This window comes from Phaseolus vulgaris, chromosome 3, assembly GCF_000499845.2.
Source record: "Phaseolus vulgaris cultivar G19833 chromosome 3, P. vulgaris v2.0, whole genome shotgun sequence".
In the NCBI taxonomy this organism is placed as follows: Eukaryota; Viridiplantae; Streptophyta; class Magnoliopsida; order Fabales; family Fabaceae; genus Phaseolus; species Phaseolus vulgaris.
Window position 1 is genome coordinate 15,520,841 of NC_023757.2, and position 11,074 is coordinate 15,531,914.

Here is an 11,074-nt window from a genome sequence, read left to right on the forward strand (position 1 = left end):
TCTGTTCTTTGGGGACATGCACTAGCTCGAACACAGAAAAAGTCTCCTTCAGAAGTATAACATACTTTAAATACGAGGCCATCTGAGGATCCTTGACCTGGTACTCGCCTATGACTTGTCCAATCACCAGTAGCGAGTCACTTCTTACCAATAGACTTCAAGCGCCCATCTTTTTGTCCAGTAACATTCCCGCCACTAATGCTTCGTACTCAGCTTGGTTATTACTGGCTTTGAAAGCGAACCTCAGGTCCTGCTCGATTAGCAATCCATTTGGTCCTTCCAGGATGATACCAGCTCCACTACCTTGCTTGTTAGAGAACCCATCCACGAAGAGGACCCACAGGAAATCTCCTCTGTCTAGCTGTGTGGTTGCCGAGGAGAGCTCTACTACAAAATCAACATAGTCCTGACCTTGAATAGGTGCCCTGGGCTCATACTTCACACCAAACTCTTAGCACACCATCCGACCTGCCATGTCGGCCTTCTGTAGGACCTTACGGATTGGCAGGTCGGTCATCATGATCACTGTGAAGCTTTGGATGTAGTGGTGGAGCCTCTGAGCCGCGGATACAACTGCTAAGGCCGCCTTCTCAATGGCCTGATAGCATACCTCGGGCCCCTACAATACCTTACTAACAAAATACACGGGCCTCTGGGTGTGATCTTGCTCCTGTACTATGATCGAGCTGATTGCTCGATCTGTAACTGCGAAGTAGAGACGAAGGGGAGTTCCTGGTAGCGGCTTGCAAAGAACAGGCAAACTAGCCCAGTACTCCTTCAGTTTGAGGAACGCCTCTTCGCACTCGCTAGTCCATACAAAACGATTGTTCCTCTTCAAGCACTAAAAGTAAGGATGCCCTCGATCTCCTCCAACTGATAAAAATCAGGACAGAGCGACTATTCGCCCAGTTAACTACTGTACCTCCTTTACATTGGTAGGGCTTCTCATAGTAATGATTTCTGCGCACTTCTCGGGGTTTGCTTCTATTCCCCGCTTGGTGTGGAGAAACCCCAAGAATTTCCCTGTTTCCACCCTGAACACGCACTTTTTGGGATTCAGTTTCAAGTTACATTTAACTATTGTTGTGAATAGCTCTTCCAAATCAGCAACGTGCTTATCTATCTCCTTTGAGGTGACGACCATGTCGTCCACATACGCTTGCACATTTTGCCTGATCATGGGGGCGAGAATTCTATCCATCAGTCTCTGATAGGTTGCACCGACGTTCTTAAGCCCAAAGGGCATCACCTTATAGCAATAACTGGAGAGCTCTGTCATGAACGTAGTCTTGCTCTCATCTCGGGTTTGCATACGGATTTGGTTATACCCCTAGAAGGCGTCCAAAAAGTTGAGAAGTCGGCAGCCTGATGCGCTATCCACCAAGGCGTCGATGCTGGGCAGCGAATATGAATTCTTAGGGCAAGCCTTGTTCAAATCCGTGAAATCAACGAACTTTTTCCACCTCCCGTTGGCATTCTTGACCAACACCACGTTCGCTAACCACTCAGGGTATTGGATTTCCCTTATGTGGCCAGCGCTTAGCAACTTTTGAGTTTCGTTTGAATTTTCTTCGTCTTTGTATCACAGGTCTGACCTTGGGATCTATCGTAAGTCGATGACACAGAAAGTCAGGGTCGATGCCGGACATGTCTGAAGCAGACCATGCGAAGGCGTTTAGATGCCGTGCTATGACTTTGACGATCTGGTTCTGCACCTTTTGGCTTAGAGACTTGCCAAGCTTAAACTTCTTTCCTTCGATCTCTCTTTCTTGAACCTCACCCGCAGGCTCATGTCGCCTCTCTTTGGCAATCTCTACACGGGTGGCTTCTTCAATTTCTTAAGACTGGGCGATGACCACGCATACTCCTCTTTTAGATTTTAAGATATTCTCATAGCATTTCTTTGTTGCCTTTTGGTTAGACTTGATAACGATTATCCCTCCCCTGAAGGAGGGAAATTTCATCTTCATGTGCCTAGTCGAGGCCACTGCGCCTAACCTGTTCAGGGCAGGCCTGCCTAGAAGGATGTTGTAAGCTGAAAATGCATTAACAACTAAGTACCTGCTATTAATAGTGCAAGATGAGGTGCCATATGAGAATGTCGTCCTCAGCTCCACATGCCCCCTCACCTCTACCTGGTCTCCAGCGAAACCAAACAAATATCCGTTGTACGGTCTCAGCTGGTCTGGCGACAATTGTAACTTGTTGATCGTTGACCAGAACATCACGTCGACTGAGCTCCCTTGGTCGATGAGGACTCGATGCACCCTTCTTCCTAATGTGACTACCGAGATCACCACTGAATCATTATCGTGTGGGACCACATCCCTCAGGTCAGCGTTAGTGAAGTAAAGGTCGGGCTCTCTCGCCTCTACTGCCCTCACTTCTCTCGCATATTTCTTTCGTTGGGAGGCAATGCATCCTCCCCCTGAAAATCCTCCAGAGATTGTGTTGACCTCGCAATGGACAGGCACCTCGTGCCCCTGATCCTTCGCTGGTGTCTCGTCCTTCAATCCTTCCCGACCTCCCTCTAGATTCTCCTTCAGGAAGCCATCCCTCACCATTCCTACCAACTGGTATCCAAGGGCTATGCAATTCTCCACATCGTGCCCAAAGGCCTTATGGAACTTGCACCAGGTATCCTTACTTGGCCCCAAATTCCTATCAGTCTTTGGGGGGAACCTCAACTTATCAGTCATACCTGGTATGGCGAGCATCTCCTTGTAGGTCATTTTGAACTTATGTCGAAAAGGCAGGTCGCCCTTTGCTTTTGACCTAATATGGCGCTTTTTCAACGCATAAGGTGTGTGCCGAGTTGGCGATCTCTTCTCCGTTGAAACTTCTGCACTCTCATGGGTTGGTACGACTGCTCTCACGGGGCTTGGTTTGCCCAATGCTCCCACGCTTCACCGTCACTACTTCCTCCATGTCGATGTGGGCAATAGTTCGTCATCGAATCTCGCCAAACGCCTTTGCCCGATTCCTTATCAAAGAATCACAGAACGACCCTGACAGAATCCCCCGCCCAAAGGCATGGACAATCAAAGCCTCATCCTTAGTGTGGAACTTCACTACGAACGCTCCAAAACGGTTTAGGAAATCCTTCAAGGGCTATCCCTGATGCTGCTTCACCCTGAAGAGGTCGAAAGGGACGGGGGTGGAGCTCGGTTAACTATGAATTATTCCCTGAACAATGTAGAGAATTGATCGAAGGAGGTTATATGGCCATCCAAAACCTGTAAAAGTAATTTTAGACGTCATGAAATTTGTTGGTTTAACGACATCCATGATATCCTGTGAAAACGGCATGGGGCGAGCCCTAACTGGGATAGGCAGGATTCGCTCTCTTGTGGCGCGCTCCCCCAAACACTGTAGATCTCTACGCAATTCCTCATTGGCCCTGCGTAACTCTTCATTGCTTGTACACGACGCGTCCAGTTCGACCCTAAATTGGTATTGTCTGAGGGCCTGCTCAACTTGAATCTCAGCTAAAAGCCTCTCTTTGTCAGCCTTGGATGATACCATTGTCTCTTGGAGAGTGTTGATAGTTTCCATGAGTTGGTGTATGGTGATGTTTTCACCTCCCTCCTGTTCAGATGGACCTTGTCTTCTATTCCTCATATTGCCAAATAGCTTGAATCACAACTGTAGATGAGACCTGGTTTTATCGGGTCCCACGGTGGGCACCAAATGTTCTGGCCGGTTGACCTAGTCGCCGGTTGTCTTCAGAGACAAGTTGTGGCTCCGTCTATCTCTGGTGGATTTTGTGCTTCCCTTTGGATGTTGGAACGCAACTCCGTTGAGACAGAGGGGGCCTTACCTGTTGATTGCACTCCAACGATCAAGTCAGTACAGGGCTTATAGAAACAAGAAATATGTAAGTAGTTTCATTCTTAGAAACAACCTCCCTTCACCTGGGATCTCAAGTCCCTTTTATAGACTACCTCTAGGTTACCTCTTGTAACAACCTTCTCTCATGAGAACCTTATCTCGAGTCTATTACAATGCGCACAATCTTAGCGCGACAACTGCACAAAATCTTATCTCCTTGGAGTGCATAAAATCTTAACAAAATAACCACCAGGGTACCAAATCATGTACCAACATTAGGGGTGGAGAATGTTTTACTTGTACTTGACCCGAATGCACTAAATGCACCCCTATGCCCAATTACACTCTTTGCTGACCAACTAGGACTTATATGCAAATGATTATATTAAATATATGAATGAGAGTCAATACATACGTGGGGCCCACTCGTGTGGCCTGTCAGTCTTGACTCAACGAACGAGCTGACTTGTCTAACACAGGCACTGATGTCCGACCACCTGAGCTCTACATGCTCTGGTCCATTACAAATTTAGTTTAAAGAATTATTACTCTCTTTAAACAGCCAACACACAGATTCAAATATTTGCAAACAACCAAGAACTTATTCAGGATCTTTGAAGAACAGTATGAACAAGCCCAGAAAGAACAAATTTAATTTTGATTCAACAAATTTATTTTCTGGCAGATTATCAAATTATGCAGAAATCGAGTGTAGGGATTGAGAAGAAAGATGAACACACAATTTATACTGGTTCACTCATCAAGAGTTACGTCCAGTCTCACCTTACACCAAAGTGGAATCCACTAATCAATACAAAACCAATTAGAAAACCTTGTGGTTCTTGAACCCTTCAAGAACAAGGCATACACAATGCTGAAAAACTCTATTTCAGCAGCAAGAACACTCCAAGAAACCCTATCAAGAAGTGTTTATACAACCACCTTTACACAAGAAAGAAAGAATAAGGAAAGAAAGCACATGTAAAGAAGATGCAAGAACCCTATAACAACAACACTTTTATGCAATTCAACAATGACATAACCTCAACCCTTGACCAAAGCACACAATGAACAAGCACACTTCGATTCTTTAAGAGAACCTTTCAAGTAAACATTCAAAGCTTTTGTCTCTCAATGAAAACTATTTGATTTGTGTTAAAAAACGTGATCACTCGGTGTATTTTCATGTGAGATGTACCTCTCTTTATATAGAAACCAATTCATAACAATTTTTCAAAAAATAGTTGAAAAGTTGAAAGAACAGGTTGAAGTAAAAATAAATGGATTCTTTTTCTGAAATACACAGGATGATTTTAAAACCACTTCCAGCTCATCTTAACAAAAATAACGAGATACAACAAACTGTTTGGTGCCCTAACAGAATTTTGAAAAGCATTAACCAGTTCAAAAATAAATCTATTGTTTTACAGATCAACAGATTTATTTTGTGCAGTAACTTTGATTTTGAGAAAACTTAAGGTAGTTGATAAAAGAGTTTTGAAAAACTTTTTGTGCTTGACCTTACCACCTTGGTTAAGGATATGAAGTAGGTCACTAAGCAATAGGCAACCTTAAACACACTCTAACCTACTATAACCACTAATAACAACATTACTAACTTCAAAGCAAACAATACAATTTTCTACATCAAACATACACACTAAGGCTTGCTGAGAAGAAGCTTCATCCATCTTCAACAATCTCATGCTGTTTGATAGAGACAAATCCCCATTGCTAAGCATTGCTTTGAAGGAAGGTTATAACCAAAGAATGTTACTTGCACTAAAAATCCAGAATATACATAGAAAAATCCAAGTAGTGAATCATAACAAATTTGAAGATTTGTAGCTTCCTGCAACTAAAGTCTGCATACACTTGCAAAAGAAATCAGCATGAGCTATTCTTCTCCCCCTTTGGATTCATCAAACAAAATTGCGGCACAGATAAAGAAGGAAACACACAATAACCATACATGACAGTTTAAAAATAAAAACACCATAAGGTGGTATTACAGTCTAGAATTTAAAACTTAAACATTGCAGGAAATTTAAAACAAATTGTTCTACAGGACATATAAATTGAAGGATTTGGAGAAGGATCACTTGTTCTTGTAGTAGAGTTCTACTAACTACTCATGGACTCCTTCAATTCGATAATCTAGGTGTTGAAACCTAGCTTGAATAATTTCAAAATAGGCCTTCTGATCATCTGTGAGTGTATCAAGTCGGTGAAGAACTTGTCTTTCAAACATTGATAAAGGTTCACCTCTATACTCAGGTGCTTGATATGCAACTAGGGCATTGTAATTTGTGGCAGCAACATCTTCATTCATGAATGAATGAACTGGTGATTGCTCCCTGTGATGCATAGATGGTTGAGGTGGTGATTCTACCCTATGTTATGACGAGTGATGCATCTCATAGCATGATCCCTCTGCAGCCTGCACAACATCATCTTCCATAGGCGCTCCAACATCATCTTCCTCTGCATTGTTTAGATTGGAAGCTCTATGTTCCATCCTTGGAGTAGCAATTCTTCGAAACACCCATGTGTTTTCTTCCTTTTGAAAACCCATCTTGATGAGAGTAGAATTATCTATCTCACTTGCTGCTTTGATAGTGTCATTTCTTTCATTTGTAGTATCCACTTCAAAATAATCAATTAGTTTGTATACAAATATTGCACATGGAAAGCGATAATTAGGGAGCCTTTTGATTTGAGCATATGTTCCACCATAGTACTCATCCAATTTACCTTGATTTGATTCATTATACAGTAAAACAATATCAAATCTTCCTCATGAAGAACAACACTATTGCTACCTTTAGGAGTGATTTGCCATGCAATGATGTGAGCTAAAAGTCTTGGAATCAGAGTCAAATTACCTGCATGAAATTTAACCACTGGTTCAGTAGGATTCCTCACACAGCTTCAATAAAATTGCATCTTGTTGAACTCTTAATTCCCAACAGTATTCTCTTTGCTCACTTTTAGTCCCGAATACTTAATTCCAGCAATATTGCTCCACACTTCTTTGGTGATTTTCAGCTTCACTCCTTTTACATAGGAAATAAGATTCTTGCCATCTTGAGTAAGGTTACTATAAAAAACCTTCACTAGGTCTGGATAGACATTTCCAGTCATTTCCAGAAAGTGTTTCAGCCTTTGATGCTTGAGGAAGGCTCTAGTTTCTATCAGATTTTCACTCTTCAGCCATGAAAATTCCAGCACTTTGGGTACATTGATTTGCTTCCTGCTTGTCTCATGTATGATTTTTGTCATAGCTTCAGAATCTCCAGCAAACCAATTTTCCAGAATTCTTTGGCTGGTGTTAGGTTGCTCTCGGGATTTCTTCCTTCTGTGTGAAGAAGATGCCATTTCTAAACCTATTCAACAAGAGATAATACCAGCTAGAAAGAATGTTAGTGCAGGGTTTATATGATGGAAGCTAATAGAGTAAAAAATGTAAACCTGGACAACTTGTAGAAAATAAGGAAAATGTGAGAAATAATTGTTTTAAAACCAGCTTTATATAGAAGAACATATTAGGTTTCAGGATTTATGGGTTTGAAAACAGAATCATGGAAACAGGTATAGTACAAATTTGATTCTCTGTAGTAAAGAAGAGTGCAATTTTGGGTGATGTAAGAATATATTGAAAACATGTTTCAAATATCAAGTCAAATCTGTTGCATAATCAATGTATCAAATCAGTTAGGATTTCCACACAACAATGTCATAAACCTGTTGGTCAATAACCATAAAAGCAATTAATAGTCAAAGAGAGAGAAATAATTATTTCTCCTTCCTAGTCATAACTATGATTCTGAAACAGGAAAATCAACACATTAAAGCAGGAAACAACAAATGTAAATCTTTACTGCAGTGAACAATTTATGCTAATAATTCCCAATTCATTTAGCATAAAGTAAAATCTATATTTAGCAAGGGGTTTAGTAAAGAACTTAGCCAATTGTAATTCAGTACCAATGAATTTGATATCACATGTTCCATTAGCTATATGTTCTCTTAGAAAATGATGTCTAATTTCAATATGTTTAGTCCTGGAATGCATAACAGGATTCTTAGACAGATTTATGGCACTAGTGTTATCATAGTGAATAGGTATTTTGTTTAAGAGAATTCCAAAGTCACTTAGTTGTTGCCTTAGTCATAGAGTTTGAGCATAACAACTTCCAGCTACTATGTATTCAACCTCTGTTGTAGAAAGAGCAACACAGGCTTGTTTCTTGCAATGCCAAGAAATTAGACTTGATCCAAGCATGTGGCAAGTTCCACTCGTGTTTTTTCTGTCAATCTTGCAACTTGCAAAGTCTGAATCTGAAAAACCAGTTAAATTCAAGGAAACACTGTTTGGATACCATAGCCCAACACCTTTGGTTCCTTGCAAGTATTTCAGGATTCTTTTGCTGCATTGTAGTGTGATTCCTTTGGATCTGATTGATATCTGACACATAAACATACAACAAACATAATATCAAGCTTGCTAGCAGTTAAGTATAATAAATAACCAATTAACCCCCTGTATTTTGATTGATCCACTGATTTTCCTGCATGATCCTGATCCAATTGACAGCTTGTTGAGATTGAAGTGTTGATTGCTTTGCATTTGTCCATCTCAAACTTCCTAAGCAATTCCTTGCAGTACTTTGCTTGATTTATGAAGATTCCATCCTTGAGTTGTTTAACTTGCAAGCTAAGAAAGTAATTCATTTCCCCCAACATGGACATCTCGAATTCGCTTTTCATTACTTCTACAATTGCTTCACACATCTCTTCATTTGTGGATCCAAAAATGATGTCATCCACATAAACTTGCACAAGTATAATGTCTTCTCTTTTCTTCTTTATGAACAAGGTTCTATCGGAGGTGCCTCGATCATAACCTTGAGATAACAAAAATTCACTTAGCCTTTCATACCATTGCCTAGGTGCCTGCTTAAGTCCATAAAGTGCCTTCTTAAGCTTGAACACGTGCTCTAGATGTTTGTAGTCTTCAAATCCTAGAGGCTCAGAAACAAACACTTCTTCATTAATATATCCATTTAAGAATGCACTATTTACATGTATTTGGAATAACTTGAATCCTTTTATACTGGAAAATGCTAAGAGGAGTCTGACAGCTTCTAGTCGTGCCACTGGTGCATAAGTCTCATCATAATCTATTCCCTCTTCTTGGTTGTAGCCCTTATAAACCAACCTTGCCATGTTCCTGGTGATAGCCCATGTTCATTCATCTTATTTCTGTACACCCATTTAGTTCCTATGATGTTCATCTCAGATGTTCTTGGAACTAGAGACCAAACTTCATTGTATTCAAACTAATTTAGCTTTTCCTACATAGCTGCTATCCAATTTCTATCCTACAGAGCTTCCTCCAGATTTTTAGGCTCTACTTGTGAAACAAAATCCATTGTCAAGTGTGAGATGCTTGGGATTTTTCCACTCTTTAGGCAATTCTGTATTCACAACAAGTTCTTTGACAACACATGTATCAGTTGCATCAAGATTAATAGATTGATTCTTTTGAAGAATGGTTCTTAAATAATCTACACCAGGTTCATCCTGAACAAATTTAGGCAGATAAGAATCAGATTCATTAAACACCACATGCATAGATTCTTCCACAGTAAGCAATCTTTTGTTATACACCCTGTAAGTATGTCCATTTATAGCATAGCCAATATGTATTCCTTCATCAGATTTAGGATCAAATTTTCCCAGATTATCTTTGCCATTATTTGGAATAAAGCATTTGCAACCAAAGACCCTAAGATGACTAATACTAGGCTTTTTACCTCTATAGAGTTCATAGGGAGTTTTCTTAAAAATAGGTCTAATCAATGTTCTGTTAAACACATAAGTGGCAGTGTATACTGCATCTGCCCAGAAATATTAAGGTAGGTTGGATTCATTTAACATGGTCCTAGCTAACTCCTGAAGTGGTCTACTTTTCCTTTCAACTACACCATTCTGTTGGGGAGTTCTACGGGTTAAATAGTTATGTATTATCCCATGTTTTTCACAAAACCTATCAAACTTTGCATTTTGAAACTCTCCCCCATGATCACTGTGAATAAGTTTTATGTTATTATCACTTTCATTCTGCAGAATCTTAGCCAATTTCTTAAAAGCTTTGCATGCATCATTTTTAGAAGCAAGAAAGAGAGTCCAGGTATATCTTGAGAAATCATCAACAATTACCAAGGCATAGAAATTTCCAGCTAAACTAGTAGTTCTAGAAGGTCCAAACAAATCCATATGCACAATATCCAAAGTCTTATTTGTAGAAATCATATCTTTTGTTTTAAAAGAAGTTCTTGTTTGTTTACCCTTTACACAAGCATCACACAATATGTTATCTTGAAATTTTATATTTGGTAAACCAGAAACAAGATCCTTAGATTTCAATTTATTCAAATGATTTGTGTGGATATGAGTTAACCTCCTGTGCCATAGCCAAGACTCATCACTTTTTGATTAGAGACATTCATTTTCAAAGTAATTGTTCATGATATCTAAGAGATAGATATTATTTACCCTTTTACCTGTGAACAACACCTTACCAGAGGTTTCATATGAAATTATGAAATTATACATTTGTTGGCTTCAAAGTTAACCTTGTAGCCCTTGCCACATAATTGGCTAATACTCAACAAGCTGTGCTTTAGTCCTTCCAAATATAGAACATTTTCTATTGTGGTTGAATTTCCAGTTCCAACATTCCCTCTTCCAAGAATCCTTCTCTGGTTATTATCTCCATATGTGACACGCCCTTCAGCTTTAAGTTTCAAACTTGTGAACTGAGCCAAATCACCAGTCATGTGCTTTGAGCATCCACTGTCCAAGTACCACTGGTTTTTCCTGTTGTTTTTCTGCAAAACAAAATTAACACATATGGTACCCCTTTTTTATGAGAATCAAATAAAGGAGACTTTTATTAATGGAGGAAGAGGACATCCACCCTCACATTTTAAGTTCTTCCTTCTAGTCTTCTCAAAATTAAAAGAAGACATAAATAAAGATGAGGCCCAAGCCCAAAGCCCAAGCCCAAGCCCAAGCCCAAGAAGGCCAAAGCCCAAAGAGCCCAAGTCCATCCCATGAGGGGCAAGGCCAAGCTTTGAAATACTCTTGTATAGTTTTAGGAGGTGTGGTTATTAAATAAAGGAGTGTGAAAATGTAAAATAAAGTCACATTGTCCATGTGACTTAGGAGAGTGGTG

The 11,074-nt window shown here is 40.0% G+C and overlaps 1 protein-coding gene across 1 annotated transcript; it reads right to left on the reverse strand.

The window, feature by feature from the left end:
- Positions 1–1,838: 1,838 nt before the first annotated feature.
- LOC137839200 (uncharacterized) lies at positions 1,839–2,732 on the reverse strand. Its single transcript, XM_068648325.1, has one exon. It carries the CDS (start codon positions 2,730–2,732, stop codon positions 1,839–1,841), a length of 894 nt encoding a protein of 297 aa, XP_068504426.1.
- Between the last annotated feature and the right edge of the window lie 8,342 nt (positions 2,733–11,074).